Source organism: Caretta caretta, chromosome 3, assembly GCF_965140235.1.
Source record: "Caretta caretta isolate rCarCar2 chromosome 3, rCarCar1.hap1, whole genome shotgun sequence".
Taxonomy (NCBI): Eukaryota; Metazoa; Chordata; order Testudines; family Cheloniidae; genus Caretta; species Caretta caretta.
The window spans coordinates 147,262,725-147,279,887 of NC_134208.1; the positions used below are offsets into that span (position 1 = coordinate 147,262,725).

Here is a 17,163-nt window from a genome sequence, read left to right on the forward strand (position 1 = left end):
AAGTTCTTAATTAAGTATATCAGTACTGCTTATATTATAACTAAGGGCTTGTCTGTACTGTACTGACTAGTTTGCCCTGACTTCAGCCATCCGCCAGCCATGGGTTGTAGCTGCACTAGAGCCTCTGATCTAGTTTGAGTAATGCATTTTCTGTAGAACCCATTTCTGTCTTGCATGATTACTCTATTGGCCTTTGGTTTTGTAAGCAGCATAAAATATATTCTGTATGTATGTTGAGTGCCCAGCTTTTCAAGGGAGTTTGCCATTGTGCTAATTGAGGACCATTTCAATGCATGTTCTTGTTAGTGTTGACAAACAGGAAAGTATCTGAATAGCAGTCTAGTACCTAATGCATCTCCTGGTTTTTTAAATTCAAGACAAAGAGTGTCTTGTCATGGCTTGAAAAATACATTCATCTAATGATTAAGTGACAAATCTACAAGGCAAGTACAGAGATTTTCCTGTTAAATTCTGAAGAGTTGAAGATTATTTCGTATGTTTCTAACTCTTGTGTAAATTAAGAGACCCTCCCAAATGTAAACTGATGCAGGCTCAATGCAGTGTCATTTTGTTGAGTTGGCAGATGCACAGATTAGTTGCTTTTAGTTTTGCCAAGCAGCATCAAAGTGAAGTTAACATGGTTCTGGTCACTTTTGACTGCTGCTCACAGGGTTCTGAACAGCAGCAATGAAACTGAAGATGTCCGATGTTTGTTGCTTCTGCTTGGGAAAGTTCTGAGCATGCACTGGAGTTAATCAGAGGAGAGAAGGTTCCAAGGGTAGGGGCAAAATAGTGGAGACCCTCTCCCTTGCAGGAGGCACCTCCTTCTTCCTAGCAGTTTGGGGATGAGACTTCAGATTTAAGGCTTGATCTGAACCCAAAAGTTACACCGGTGGAATTGAAGGTATGGTGATGTGCTGATCTTGTTAAACTGGTGCACCTTTCTATGTAAAACAGTGCTAAAACCCCTGTTAATCAGAGATGGCTATGAAAGATGGAGCCCTTAAAAGAGATCACTCTAATAAAGTGGTTTTTCAAATTTTTTTCATTTGCGGACCCCTTTGGAAATCTTAGATATAGTCTGTGGACCCCAGGTTGAAAACCACTGCTCCAATAGAAATCCCATCCTCACCCTCCCAAAAGATGGGGTGGGTGTGGGGGCTGGGTTTCTTACCAGGGAATTGCGTCTGGCCTTGCTGGGGGTGGAGATGGGAATCCGCCTTTACCTTATGTATTTACCTCTCCCTGGTAGCCCTAGTCCTCAAAAACTAGCTTGTAACTGTTTTTGAAGTGCTGGCTGAGGTATAAACTGAGGCATGCGTTGAAAATTTTAGGCTGCATGAGGGAGGCTTATGCTGACTGTGCACTGGGTTGACAAGACTGCTGAAAGGAGTCTGAGACAGCATTATAAATGTTTGCTTGATAACACAGACTGGAAGGTAAAACTGCTTGAGTGAAAACCGGGTTATAACTGAAAATGTGTCATTGAGGCGGAAATGTCTCAGGCCTAGTCTCTATTCAAAGTATGTGGGGGTGGGGGAGTGGATTTTTGTTGTTGTTGTTTTATTTTTAATTTGAAGGAGATCCTTTTCACCTTTTTTTTTTTTTAATTAAGTTTATTTGTTCCCTTTTTATCTATTTATTTTACCATTGTGCCTAGGAGCCTTAGTCATGGACCAGGACCTCATTGTGCTATGAATAGCCTTGGCAGAATCCGGGACTTTTATATCAGCTATTAATACTGCATTTTTCACTTTTAAGAAATGTTTTAAACCATTTTTATTTTTACAGTTGCTGTAAATTTAGGCAGGGGAGGGAGGTATGGCTAGGGCAGTGCCAACAGCGGGGTTGCAGGGGGCTACCAACACCAACAGCAGGGGTCCAAGACACTGAGGCACAAGGTGCAGGGCAGTATGTGGTCATGGCCTGGCAGAGCAGAGACCCAACCCCCCCCCCCCAGTCAGGACTGCCAGAAGGAGGATGAGCGCATGGCCATGGGGTGTTCCTGAACAGTTCCTGCCTATGGACTGAGCCATTCAGCCACTGCACTGGGTGGCCTCCACCGTGGCCGGAGGTTCGTTACTGTTGTCCTCCTGACAGCCCTGGCCAGGGGTCTCTGCTCTGCCCCGCTAGGACTGGAGCCTTCCTTTCCCTCACCCCTGCCTTGTCTGCAGGCAGTAGTGGAATAGCCATGGGCCAATGGGGCCCGTGCCCCAGAGTACCAGCAAAATGGGTGCCCCCGCACTGGCTTGCCCTGCTCTGTCCCCCCGGCGCTCCTGCCAGAGAGCGGGGTCGGGGTGCAGGGGCTTGTCCCACTCCACCTGCCTGGTGCTCCTGCTGGGGAGTGGGGGAAGCCCCTGCAGCCCAACCCCACTCTTCCCCTGCAGGAGCGCCGGAGGGTGGGAGGGACTACAGGTGGAAGGGGTAGGAAAGGGCCTCCACTTGCTCTGGCCCAGGGACCCACAAACCCCTACTCTGCCTCTGCCTGCAGGGATCCGTTGTCCTGGGCCCTGCAGCAGCCCCAGAAGTTCTCTGCAGCTCTGCTCTCACAGATCCGCTCCCTTGCTCTTGTTACAGCAGGGCTGCAGAGGCTGGCATCATGGGCCGATCATCCTGAATGAGAGATGAGATTGGATGAGGAAGGGTCATAAAGTTCCTTGGAAGTGAGGACACGTAGCTGACGTTTATATGATGGAGAAAGGGAAGCCAAGGGAGGGATATGAAGGTCACTTTTCCAGTGCATGTTAGAAGTTAGTTAAGAGTTTTTAACTAGGCACTTAGTTTTCTAGTGTGCACTTTTAGGAACTGACTAGCAGTAAGTCAAAAGGGTAAACCTTGCAGAGGGCTGACTTTCAAGCTGGGCCGGTCTTTCTTGTGTTGTTTGGCACCAACAGTGAATTACTCCCACAATGTTGCTCCTTCCTGAATCAATACTAGGTGCAGTTAATTGTGGATGTGAAATTTTGCCTGTAAAAACTGGAGGACTGGCTTGAAAGTCGCACCCAGAAAGCCAAGAAATAAAAAATTAAAGTGAACTTGACCACCTTGCACATAAATGATGTTTTCTGTTCTTAAATATGTACCTTTATTTTTAATGCTCATTTTAGTAACTAAATCTAATTGACTGCAGATAGCATGCAGCCTGCCTGAATTAATGTTGCTGTTAAAACCTGTAACCTAATTCCATTGGCTTCAGTAGAGTTTAACCTGGGATATGGTTTTTAACCCTTTCTGCACTTCCTTACGTCCTGTGATTTGTTTCAAATGTGCAATTTTGGATTGACCTAGACTTTTTTTTTAACTTAATTATAATTGAAGTGCTAATGACAACTGTAGTTAAGGCTGAGGTGGGAGTTTCCATTCTAAGATCTTTTCAGTTGTGCATAACTTTCTAAAATTTTGACCTTTCAGGGAAGCAAAAGAGGGCCTACAGTTAGGCTGCTAAATAAATGATATGATTCTTTCCTTTTTTTGAGGGGACGACAATGAGAGGTGGTGGATGATTAACACTCTTGAAAATCAGGTGTCTTATTTAGATGCTTCAGTATGGGGGTAGGAGCCTAAATCTAGGCTCCACGGCTACACTACATCTTAAGTTGCCATAGTTATGTCACTCATGGATGTGAATTAGCCAAACGTAACTGATGCCGACTTAAGGGTTGGTATGGACAGCACTATGTCTGTGGGAGAGCTTCTCAAGCCAACATAGCTACTGCCGCTTTCTGGGGCTGGAGTAATTAAGCCGACAGGAGACCTCTCTCCCATTGACTTAGAGCGGCTACGCTAGAGAGCTTACAGCAGGGCAGCTGTGCCGCTCGCTGTAAGTCATAGCCTTTGACGCCATTTTTTGAAACTCTTGGCTATATGAGTCTAACTTTGAACTTTCTCAGACCTATCTCAATCTTAATGCGTATAGGCCTCTGTGTTAAAAAGTGTGGGGTTTTGTTTAAAAAGTTTGAGGTTTTTTCTTTTAAATGTCAATGTGGAAACCTTTGAATATCATTGCTGCCTCTCCAGATTGAATATGACTGACAGAGTGAGAGAGAAATGGAGATAGTGAGTTTACCAAGTGAACTGTGCTCAGCAACCGTGTCTAAGGAACTCTGACTTCAAAAAACTATGAAGTCAGGAAGAGGTTAGCTAGCCCTTGTTAGACTAAAGCCTTTTATCCTGCTTAATGAAGGGAAGCAACATCATAAAGCTAATCTGCAGGCTGGAACTGTCAGTACCATTACTAATTGTTTTTGTAAAAGCAAGGCTGAGTGAACCATGAAGAGTAAGCTAATAACCTGCTTTGTTTCCCATACAGGTTTTCTCAGGTTTTGGAAGTAATAGAGTACTTGGTCACTGACTCCTCACCTGAAGGACAGTTGTATGCTTAAACTTGGAAGGCTCTGCATTGGGGTTCTTCAGCGCTCTTAATTTCCAGATTCTCTTTTGCAGAAGAAATGGACCCTATGTGTGAGAGCCATCCAAGTCAATAATGTGACAACGATAACATTGAAAGTCTGCTGGAGAAGAATCACTAATTCCTATAAGAAGTGGGTTGGTTTTTTTTCCCATCCCTTATAAAACAGACCACCTCAAAATCTGCAAACAAAATGCCAGCTAAGACACCCATCTACCTGAAAGCTGCCAATAATAAGAAAGGGAAGAAATTCAAATTAAGGGATATTTTGTCGCCTGATATGATCAGTCCACCACTTGGAGACTTTCGCCACACCATACACATTGGGAAAGAGGGACAACATGATGTTTTTGGGGACATCTCATTTCTGCAAGGAAATTATGAGCTGTTACCTGGGAATGAGGGATCACCAAGAGTTGGTCAGTTTGGTGGACATAATGAGTTCTTAAGGGCAAACAGCACCTGTGACTCCATGTTTACAGAAACTCCTTCACCTGTGCTCAAAAATGCCATCTCGCTTCCTGCCATTGGTGGTTCTCAAGCCCTTGTGTTGCCCTTATTATCACCAGTGACATTTAATTCAAAGCGGGACTCCTTTGGGCCATCAAAGAATCCAAGGCTTAGTTGTGAGCCAGTAATGGAAGAAAAATTGCGGGAGAAAAGCAAACAGTTAGAGAATGGGGAAATGTACAAAGATGACATCCTATGGGAGCCGAACAGTTCTGGGTTGCATTATACTAATGGCAGAGAGAGTCATTCATCCAGCCTTTCTGAACAATGCACTGATTGGCAAACGGTTGACTTACTTGATGACAGTCATCTCTCATGTGAACTAACCAAGGCAGAGACTAAGTCAGAAGAATCCCTTTCAGATCTTGCAGGCTCGCTTCTTTCATTGCAGCTTGACCTGGGACCCTCACTTCTGGATGAGGTCCTCAATGTAATGGACAAAAATAAATCCTAGGACTGGTGTACTTTTTTGCCTCTTTGTAAATGATGCATTTAAAAAAAAAAACATGAAGAATATATATATAAAGATCAGCTGTATTTGCAGTTTGGGTTTTCTAAAAATAATCTTTAAAAATATTTTTTTATGTTTTTCATGTGGTGGTTTTTTGTTTTTGTTTTATTTTTTTAAGTATGGTAAACATCTCGTAGCAAGAGGATACATTTTAATAAAAGTTTTCAGCAAGCATACAAATGTCTTTCAAATACCAGTATTAGTTATCAGAAAATTAAGAAATGTTGTTGGGGGATGATAATACTACTTGTGACCATTAGCTTGATTGACCTTTAGTGGCTTTTGAGTAATCAATCTGTAAGCATCAGACTAGAGACTTAGGAGGTGAAGAATAAATATTAACTATTTCAACATTGCTTTACATCTAAGATTCTTTCTAGAATCTTAAATTGTTTTCATTAGTACTATTTCTTTTAGCTGCACTGTAACTAGTTCTTCAGTGTTAAACTATTGCTGTGTGTTCAAATGTGAACAGCTTGGGGTTGTTCAATTTTAAATATGGGCCAGAGCCTCAGGTGCTAAGGATCTGGCCCTATATCTATAGATCAGATCATAGACCATATGTTGTAAACACAGGTAACACAAACAAAATATTACTGTATTTAAATTATTTTAAAAGTTAAAATATATATTTTTGTGCTTATGTGGCTTTTTTTTTTTTTTTTTTTTACTGCAGAGTCTACATTTACAGATAGAGTATCATCGAAGTAGTTGCTTGACTTCATTGGCGGTCCTCTGTAAACTGTATTTTTGAGTGTTTGAAAAAATATGTATTGATAACTTAGCTTTTTCCTTCATTTACTACCAGAAATGCTTAAACTTTCAACTGATTGTCACCTTTTAAAGAAGGCACTGATTACTCACAGCGTGTAAAGAGACTGTGCTGCAATGTGATGTTTGGGGAAATGTGGATCCTTTACTACACTACATACATAAATTGCATAGGTACTCTGAGCAATACAATAAAGAATAAATGTTTAAATTCCCCCGTCTCTTTGTGATTAAATACGTAGCTCTCACATGAAATATTGGGCCTGATTTAGGCTTGTCAGTTTTGGATGGGTGTATTCCTGGAGGTTTCATCACATGACATCTCTAATTAAAGATTAATCTTTAATTCCTGGAGACTCCAGGACAATCCTGGAGGTTTGGCAACCTGAGGGCTGATTGTCCACTGCATGGAACAACATTAGTGGAAAATGAGTCATGCAGGAGACAGAGTCAGCCCCATTATCTTAATTAAATGTTAGTCTCTCCAGAGTTAAAAGTAGATAGAAGTTTTACTAAAAGGTCAAGTCTTTCTAAGCTAATTAAGAGAAAACTAATGCAGATGAAAAGAGTTTTTAATTGCAGCTGAGGGGTGAGGTTCTAGCCTCCACCCAGCTCTCTTTGTGCTGGATAAAAGGGCCAGAGCAGTATAAAGGAGCCTTAAACACCCATATTCAGATGGGGAGGATTCCTCCAGTACAGACACAACCATAAAGTTTCCTTTTGAGGACTTCATTGCAAGCCCCAGCCCCACTGTAGGGGTTTGAGTTTGGGGGAGGAAAGGTATGTCAGGTGGGGTTGAAGAGTACGGTGCTGCAAAAATTCTAGTTGCTGTAACTGTGTGTGTGAAAGAGAGAGAGAGAACTGTGGCAGGGAGAAAACATAGAAACCAAAATTTTGCAAATGAAACTTGATAATTTTGGATAAACAAATGATTCCTCTTCAAAACCTACAGAACCAAAATAACTTTCTGGAGTTTTTTTTGTGGGTGGGTGGTGGTGGCTTAAACTAGTTCTAGCTTCTACTGCGTGGAATTAAACCCTTTTGCCTAGACCAATTGTTGGACTTCAGTTTGGCCCTATCCAACTGCCTGTTGGATTAAGGACTCCATGAGCCATTCAGGGCCCATTATGGAGGGGCATTCTTCCCTGAGCTGGCTGAGGGAAAATCTTCAAAAGGACTACAGTTCAAGAATGAGATTGGGCTCTTTCTGAAAATTAGCCTGAGGAGCCATTGAGGCCAGCCTTTTGCCTTTGGCTCCCTGAGCACTGATGATGAACTGAATTCTGAGGATTTTCTTTTAAACCCACGTTTTTGCTTTTGTGCAAACTTTGAGATTCAACAGGAGTTGCCCCAAGCAAGGACTGAGTAAAATGGAGAGTCTGATCATCTGCTGGACAAACTGGGAACAGGACCTCTGCAGCTGTATTACATTTGTATGGGGAACTCTGTGGGACTCGTTGGGGGAGAATGCATGTACCACCACCCATACTTTCCAGGCTTACAGAGATCCCTGGTGGAGTTGGGATTATGATGAGGTGTTTACCCAGGCCGCTTGAGTAGCGGGAAAGAGCCAATTAACCCTGTGATAGGCTCCATGGCGGGGGGGAGAGTCAGGGCGAATATGCTTTTAATTGATGGTGAAGCACAGCTGGGTGAGGGGAAGACTTGCAGTCACTCTGAGTTTAGAGAAGAAAAGGAAGAAACCAGGGGGGGCATAGAGGCCCTGGGATTCTGGCCATAGGTGCTGACTCCATGGATGCTCCAGGGCTCAGCAGCAGCCCTGCCGATCAGCTCCTCCCCCTCCCTCCCAGTTCCTCCTGCCCACCGCAATCCGCTGTTCAGTGGCGTGCGGGGGGTGGGGCAGGAAGAGGCAGCGTGGGGCCTTGGGGAAAGGGATGGAGTGGGGGTGGGGGTCAAGCACTCCCCAGGAAATGACAAAGTCAGCGTCTGTAATCCTGGCCCTGAGGTAAGGGCATACCTTGAGGAGGGTGGAGAAGGAGCCCAATCAAAGTAAAGTAGGAAGTAGCCCAGGGAAACCAGCAAGGTTTGGGAAAGTGCAGACCTTCGCTGCTGCTTGTATGGTCCCTGGGCTAGAACACGGAGTAGTGGGTGAGCCTAGGTTCCCCTACTAGCCAGTGGGAAGTGGCTCAGGCTGGGTAGTGGAACAGAAGATTGGCTGAGACAGAGGCCCAGTGGGACTTTGATACCCTGGAAGCAGAGGACAGTAGTGATCTGGCGGGAGGGCTAAGCTACAGAGAGCACCATGACTCATGCAGAGAGAGAAGGAGGCTGCGGCTCACATGAATGAGTGATGGAAGAGAGGGTTAGACCTGAAAGGAGCTAATCCCCACAGGCAGTTCGAAGGAGGTGCCCCAGGGAGGAGTGAATCCCATCACAGGAAAGGGGGCGGGGGAGGAATATGCGGCCAATGGTTTGGTAGTAGGTGGGAGATCCCCACGTGAAGGAAGGGAGGGTCCGCTGGCATGATCACACAGAGGAAAGGTTTTTCCTCAAATGGGCATAAAGGATAAAATCCTGACCCATTGAAGTCAATGCGAGTTTTACCATAGGCTTCAATGAGGCCAGGATTTCACATAAACAGTGTTGTTATAAGCTGCTCCTCTAGAACTGACCTCAAGAATATATATTGTATCTGTCTGCCAGGAAATAGTGATAGAGCCCATAGATGATCCACATATTTTTATCACCACCCTCAAAAAGGTCATTAAGGATCACTACTAACCTTGTAGCATGGCTGGAATTAGTTTTAAAAACAGCTCTTTCCTACACTCCCACCCTCTTAACAATCTGCTACTAAATCTGCCTTCGCTCCTTTATCTAAGGTACTTAAATGCCCCCTTTATTGTAGTAGTTGAGCAACCGATCATCTTTAATGTACTTCTTATAGCACCTGTGTGAAGTGGGGCAGTGCTGTTATCCCCATTGTACAGACAGAGAACTGAGGCCCAGAGAGGCTACATGACTTGCGCAAGGTCATGCAGGAAGTCTGTTGGAGCAAGGACTTGATCCCTGAGCTCTCAAGTCTTAGGCTAGTGCCCTAATCACAGGCCATCCTTCCTGTCCCATCATGGCTATTCTGGGAAGTTGTTCTAGGCTACATACTGAGAGTCTCCCGTTTGTAGGAAGTGTGGGAAGGGGAAAAGCCAATTTATTATACAGAGAAGAGAGACCACAACATCGTGGAAACTCTCATGAACTCAGGTTTCAGAGTAGCAGCCGTGTTAGTCTGTATCCGCAAAAGGAAAAGGAGTACTTGTGGCACCTTAGAGACTAACCAATTTATTTGAGCATAAGCTTTCGTGAGCTCCAGCCCACTTCATCGGATGAACTCAGTTGTCCTAATCTTTCCACCTACCAGTTGACTCCGCACTAGTGTGTTTGGAAGATATGGGGAGTACAGAAGAAGGATTTTGCATTTCTATAACAGACATGCTCTTTCTCTGTGTAGGGCAGCTTCACACAAAACCAGGATTTGCAACCTTTCCAGAGCCTGCATTTGATCCGAAGTGTGATTTCTTTGTATAAATAAACATTGCGAGGCAGTTGGATCACGCTCTTTAAGAAAAAGCAGCCTCTTATGTTGCTTTTAAGGTAATGTGGTTTTTAGCAAGTTGTTTTTCACTCCAGGTTAAGCTTTCAACTAGTCTTACTACTGACTTATCCTTTTAAGTGTCATGTTCTTTTACTAAATCCCATGCCCATTTTGCTGATCACTCAACGAAGTTTGTTTAAACAGCTATGTGCAGGGCTTAATTTGTGCCAGGGCTGAGCCTCAGCACCTCTAGGCTTGGCGGTTCACAACCCCAGCACCTCTGGACATGTCAGTTATGAAAGTAAAAAAAAATTGCTTGAGCCCCGGCACCTAACTGCTTGAGCTCCTCTTTCATTACAAATTAGGCACTCGCTATGTGCCTATCTGAACCATCATTTCTTTTTATTTGATCTCGTAATTAGACCTGCTGAATGTGTGATATGGCCTAGAGGCACTGTCATGGAGTAGACTGATCTAAAGCCACAACCTTGATTGCAAGCAGAAAGGATCGTGAGGATGGAAAGCTTTTCAAATGCACGTTTGCAATGAAGCAGAAGGTAAAGGAAATTAGTGGCAAAATAAGTTGCATTTTGTATAAATGTTTCTATTTTCCAAGTTCCCCCAGCATGAAAGTTTCCCTAATAGCACGTGCCGGATCTGTGAATAAGCTTAGGTTTGCCAAGCATATGTGTAAGATTTTCCAGCACATTTTAAAACCGAACTGGATTCGGATCTAACATAATTTTTAAAATGCATGCTTCTGTAAAATACCTCTCTGTTTTACCCAGCTCTGTCTGATCTCATCTGGCATTGTTGCTGTCACAATATGCATTGTCAGTGATGTTGGAACTCCTACTGCTCCATTTTAGTGTTTGGTACGTAGATGGCCTGATTTTCCATTGCTCTGCTCTGCCCCTTGTGTAACCACTGATACCAGTACAAAGTGGATGTTGAGAGCCACCATTTTTTATTTGGTAAGTGACTAGCAAAAAAAAAAAAAAAAAAGGCCTCTCACAGAACAGGGTAATGCAGAACTGGGCCCAGAGTATCTAGAAAACTATTACTGCAATGATGGATGCCTCAAAATACGCGTAACACTAGGTCTGAGCAGAGAATTAACTTCATAGTCCTTCTACTATTTGCATTGGTAGGTGTCAGCGAAGTAGTTTGGCTGTAGGGGTTAGGATTGGGAAGTTTTACTCTGGCATGTGCTGGAAGCTATCACTAGATGAGAGAATGAGATGCAACATTTAGGTTTTAAATCAAGCTCCTAACCCGAGTTATTGTAACCTGGTTTGTCTAATCTGAGTTAAAAATGCGCCGTGCCCCGCCCCTTTTTTGCGGGGAGGGGGGCTCAGTGTAGACCTAACCAAAGAAATACAACACATTTTGGCAGCTGGGATGTGAGTTGGTTCAAGGGCATATGTCAATGCTGGAATATGTGAGGTAGGTTAGTAAATATTAGCAGTGGGAGGGCTTAGGTGGAATACTTTTTTTGAGAAGGTAGAAAACCATCTGCATGGGAAGTAGTCCTTTGACATTGCAAATATAAATAATCCTGCTGTAAGCATAACAAACTGTTGTGCTATGTATCCCAAAGCCAAGTAAAACTAAGATGATGCGAAGGATGGCAGAGTTGGATGCACACTAGACTTTCAGAACTGGGTCCAAGGAAAGCAATTAACAGTCTTTTGTAAGCAAATTAATTGAAGAGCTATGACCTAACTTGCTTTGTCTGCTTCCATTTACTTATCTAATGTTCATATGAAATGTTAGTACATCTGTTTCCTATAAGCGTTTTTTCACGTTATACTTTTTTTTTAAAGGGGGGGGCTTCCTGCGTCCAAAATCAAGGCTCTATCACTCACTCATTGCTTCTCTCTAGTTGCAATTTTAAAAGTGCCAGAAATCTTAATGTGACCCAGGTGCCCCATGTCGGCAACAGATACAAGTATATATCCCAGGGTCTGGCTAGACATGCCCAGATGGGAATGTTTCCCCTGTGATCACCATTTTCGTGATTTTTCACCGAAGGGGGCCCTGTGTGGTCTCTGCCGAAAGCAAAGAACTCACTGGCTGTCATGGTTATTGTGGGATACAAGTATGGAAAATATTTTAAGAGTTATGTACCATGGAGAGTATTGTATTCCAAAACTGCAGGATGCAAAACTGGTCACCTGGGGCCGGATGGCTCTTAGAGCTGACTTAATCAAGAGTGAGAACAATTGACATCTTTCAACCCAGCCCAACCAAGTGTTTACAGTCTAGACAAGGTGCAGGCTTGGGTCTTTATAAATGAGCCCAAGACCATGAATGGGGGGGGGTCTATGGAGCAAACAAAATGCCTCGATTTTGAAAAGAGACAAAAAGAAAGGCACAAGATGGTATCCAGTACAGAGGTGATACTCTGCCAGCATGACTGTCTCATGAAAAGGGGATCACTTCCAGCTCTTTCAACTGGACAAGACCTGTGTGACTGACTATTGGGTGATAAATTAGACAGGAAAGGAATTTGTTGTTAAGTTTGGCTCTAACTTGGATTTCATGTTTATCTGTAACTGTATGTTTCCAATCCTTATACTTGCCTCTATTTGAATCTTTATCTTGTGCATGGTCAAATAACCTTCTGTAGGGTTTTACTAAAGACACAAGCACGTGCTATGGGCTTGGAAGAGTGTTGAACTGAGGTGAAGCTAGTGAACTGGGGTGCAGCAGTACCGGAAGCTCCCTAGAAGTGTGGGGGCCACTGGCACCTGAACCGTAGCCCTGCCCTCCTACAGTCTTTCCTCACAAGGCCCCACCTCTTCCCCCTAAGACCCAGTCCCCCGTTTGCTCCTCTCTGCCCCCTCCCACTCCCATCACTCGCCTTTAAGGCAGGTAAAAAGTGATGGGACCATGGTCTCCTGCCCCCCCAGCTCTGGTGCCCTCATGTACAGATAGGTTGGAGGGACCTGCGCCTGGAGGCGGGAGCAGAACTCTGGGGCATGTCTCTCCACAGAGTTAGGCCCAAGTTATCTCTGTTCCACTTCAAGGCAGAGCCTAAGGGCTGGGGTGTGCAAATTGGTAGCTTGCAGAGGGAAAGAGCATGGCTTGCGGAGCCAGAAGTGGGGTGCTTATGTTGCCAGCAACCGACGATGTTGGGTGAGTTCCCACGATGGACACAGACAAGGCTCCCTTGCACTATAAGCAGGTGGTTGCAATTCACCCTGTACTTCTTGGGTAACCCTGAATGTGTTACACTTAAGTAGTACTTAATGTTTCCTGTTTACTTTTTTAGATACAGTGGATTATTTTCATCTCTAAAATTAAGGGGGAAAAATGAGCTGGATCATCGGCTGGCGTAAATCAGCATAACTCCATGGACATCCGTGAATACCGATTTACACCAACTGAGGATCTGGCGCACTGTCTTTTTATAAGACTGTTGCTGTGTATCGCCATTAATATTCTCTACTTGAATTTTTTTTCCTGTCTGTCTCAAAGAAAATGGGAAAAATCTATTTTAATTTGCATTTCTTGAGACTCAAAAACTTCAGGAATCATAGAACTGTAGGACCGGAAGGGATCTCGAGAGGTCTGTCCAATCTGGGCTGTACAAGTTATGTGATTTTTTTATTTTATATATTCTCCTCTGCTTCATGAATCTTATCCCAACTCCCAAGAAATGTACTGTACTTGAGTACAGACTCTAGTAGATTTTTGTGAATAAGACTTTTCATTGTGAAAGAACGTTGAGCCAACTTCTGCCTTCAATTACTTAGAAACGAATTCCATTGAAGCCAGTGGGAATTGCATGTGAGTATCTGACAGAATCTGGCTGACTGACAAACGATGAAAACCTTGGGACAAATCCTATTGCTTTATTCATGCATCCATGAGCACGGTATACCCCGTGGGTACATTCACATTCGTGGAATCATTTCATCTAATCACAAAGAGAAATCAAACACTAAAAGGGCTCCTTGCCTTTTCTCTGCAGACAAGGGGGATGGCCATGGAGTGTCACCTCTGCAGCATTCTTGCCTTCCTCCAGACCCTGCAAGAGACCATCCACAGGGAACTAAATCTGTAATTGAAGAGTGGGGTTCTCTCCATGAGTTGTCCCTCCATCAACCCCAAAAGCATTTCCTCCCCCCCCCGGCACTAATATTTATTATTAATCAATATTCATTTTCTGTGCACTATTTGCATGCTGTTGAACCTTTCCCCACTCCCTCCCCAGGGGGACCGCTCTGGCATATTGGCTCTTGAGTAGTTCTAAATTGGGCTTCTGCAGAGATGTTCTGCGGAGGGGCTGCAGACAGCACCAGCTTTTTCATTTCATGTTTGTACAGCACCCAGCACAATGGGGCTCCTCAGTGCTACAGGATTACAGATAATGGAGTACAGAGACATGAGGGTTTTGAGGTACAACTGAGCTCCCTTTGGCACAGGTCCTGAGGGGGGAGAGCGCAGGTAACTGCGCCATTTTTGTGCCTTCCCTATTCTGAGACTGGACTTGCAACCACCAGCCTGTGGCTCCCAGGGGCTGTTTCAGCAGCTGGGAATAGGAGTGCAGCTGTACTACAGCCAGGCCCCTTTCCCCTCCACCCCTTGGCCCTTATGCTAATGGCTGTGAGAAGGGTGTAATAGGGTCATTACCCCCATCTCACCACACAGAGAGCCCATTACACCAGGTAAATTCCCTAATGACCAGCTCTACCTGCAGGGAGATTATTTTCAGTTGAAATATATTTTTGTTATCTTTTGACTTGATTCATCTGGTGCCTGTATAATCTTTAGTCTGACAGTTTCGCCTCGGTTTCACCACCTGTTAGCTGTGTGTTAACACGCTTCTGTTGTCACATGGGACTTGTGGACTGTGGACACACGGAAACAGTGAAGGGAGGAAGGGCAGAAAGAATTGAGGAATATTGTTACATTAATTTGATTTACAAAATTCCAATCCTATGAAAATCACCCCTTCCATAAAATCCACATTTAAGGGCAAGATGGCATCTGGCTGGAACTCTTACCTTAAGATCTAACCAGAACTAAGGACTAAGCCCTAAACAGAAAGTTCCTGAACACTAGCTTTTTAGTTCCTTTTGATTGCATACAATCATCACTATCCACCTCTCCATGATGTTGAAAATTTCCACCCCCTTTCTCTCTCTTATTTGTGTATGTTTTCCCCCCCTCCCCATTTAGAACACCTTCCAGGTTACTTTCCTCTGGCAAGGGGGAAGATAAGGGTCCCTACTAACAAACCACCCATCTAAACGAACCAACCAGAATTAAAACAAGCCAACCAATATTTACTGTTAATGGTCTTCCATGAGGAGCCGCACTGTTACCTTCCTGGCAATACTGTGTTCCGAAAAACAAATGGTCCTGTGGAACGGCATAAAAACATAACACATACAAGACTCCTCTTATGTGACCCAAAATGGAGTTTCACAGCCACCAGTTAATACTGCAGCTTCTTCTGGTTCCAGAGAAACCCTCACAAAATTATTGCCCTAAGATAAGAATTCCCAACTCTCTCCTTTTTGAAATATGGGCAGCTGGAAAAAGGAAGACGCCAACTCTGCAGAATGCACCCTGCAGTTGGGTTCTCCTTCTCTCACTTCCCCTTGACATACTGCATATAATTCACTATGAACTATAAATGCAATTAACAGACCGTTTTAGCTGTTATTTATTAATTAACCCCTCAACAGCTCTACCTCTTGAGTTACTATGCTCTCTATAGTATCTTGCTCCATCACGAGATAGTGCTACTTACCTGCCTCACAAGAGTATTGTGAAGCTAAGTTCATGAATATTTATGAAGCACTCTGAGCCTCTTGGAAAGACTATGCTATGAAGTGCTAACCAATATTATCTCATTATTTACTTATACTCTCCCATCTGTCTATCCATCAGTTGTTTCTTAGATTGTAAGCTCCAGGGGGCAGGGACCATCCTTTTGTTCTGTGTCTGTACAGTGCCTAGCACAGTGGGGTCCCCAAACACTCAAATTATGGTGATCATAATAATACAGTATGGCAATTCCTATGTTCTTCATATATGGCCAGTGGTTGGGCAACTGAAGGAGACAGTTGCTTCACTGAAAGCATTTGCACATTTACTCCATCCATTAAACTGCTCTTTATTAATTCATCTAATGCCAGGTGGGAGATGTCAGGCTCAGAAACAACTTTTTTAACCACTAACAGTTAAATAGCAACTCCCTTCCTACTCCTTTTTTTTTAATTTAAGGCTACATCTACAGCTACAACCTGCGTCTGCAAAACTTATGTTTCTCGGGTCTGTAAATATTCCGCCCCCCCGAGCGACATAAGTTACATGACACAGGCATTTGCGTGCACAGCACTATGTCAGCAGGAGAGCTTCTCCCGCTGACATAGCTTATGGCGCTCGCAGAGGTGGGTTTTTTATGCCAACCCAAGAGCTCTCTCCTGTTGGCACAGAGCATCTTCACCAGACGTGCTGCTGTATCAGTACAGCTACGCTGCTACAGTGCGGTACGTATAGATGTACATACCCTAACATTTTTATTGTTTTTGTTCTATTTTTTCTAACATTAGAGATCCTTAGTCCCTTTAAAGGCTACTTAGAGGTGCAGTAAGTGGCTTTGGGTGGGATTCACAAAAGTATTTAGGCACCTATTTCTTTGTGAATCTCATCTTCTGTTGGTAACTGATCCAACTTGACATTCTCTTTATCACTCAGAGAAATGCCTCTTTTCTTCCCTAACAAGGCAGGCTGCTTCAGGAATGCAGGGGTGGAAAAACCTTGCAAAAACAGACTTTTTTTTTTCTCCCCATGATTTCCAGTATGTGATGGTATCTGCTGGGTTGGAAATACCATGAGAATAGCCTTATTCTTGGTATTTCCTGTCCTGGCTAATATCCATATACATCTACACTTGATGGTTTATATATTTGTTTAATCACCAAACATTTTCTAAATGCAGTAAAGCTTCAAGTCAGTTGTTATTTTATCTGAATTGCTGTAAGCCTGGAAAAATTCAGATGGAGACAAAATGACACAAGTAGAATTTTAAATGCTGATCTTCAGCTTCCTCAGTGCTGCAAGAAGTTTTTATTGTTTTTGATTTATGAAATTATTGTTTTCATTCAAGCTCAAACTACAACTAGGTGAAATGTTAAATGGCCTGCTTAAATGACCTCCGTCTCCTCCAGCAGTGTTTGGGAAATCTCCCACCATTGACTCGATCCCTGCTGGAAATACTAATGTTGATCAACCAACAGCATTTTCCCCAGTTTTTTGGAGGGTGGGGATGGAGGGGTAATTTGATCGGGTCACCTGAAAAGAGGACAAAGGATGGCCATGGTTGGGAAAATCTCAGCTGTTTATAAAATGTGCCTTAAAACATTTTGCCCATCTGTCTGTTACTGTGTC

General features: G+C 43.6%; 1 protein-coding gene and 1 long non-coding RNA gene across 6 annotated transcripts in view; both read left to right on the forward strand.

Moving 5' to 3' along the window:
- CDC42EP3 (CDC42 effector protein 3) overlaps positions 1-6,414 on the forward strand; it is a 40,150-nt gene extending 33,736 nt beyond the window's left edge. For all 5 annotated transcript variants that reach the window (XM_048843613.2, XM_048843612.2, XM_075127001.1 and 2 more), the window contains one exon: positions 4,310-6,414. In XM_048843613.2, the coding sequence (XP_048699570.2) occupies positions 4,602-5,372 (771 nt within the window). In that variant the 5' untranslated portion in view covers positions 4,310-4,601 and the 3' untranslated portion in view covers positions 5,373-6,414. The remainder of the gene's footprint in view (positions 1-4,309) is intronic.
- A 3,261-nt stretch (positions 6,415-9,675) lies between these two features.
- LOC142071616 (uncharacterized) overlaps positions 9,676-17,163 on the forward strand; it is a 43,255-nt gene continuing 35,767 nt past the window's right edge. Inside the window, exons 1-2 of the long non-coding RNA XR_012667740.1 lie at positions 9,676-9,812; positions 10,176-10,310. This is a non-coding gene — a long non-coding RNA (uncharacterized LOC142071616). The remainder of the gene's footprint in view (positions 9,813-10,175; positions 10,311-17,163) is intronic.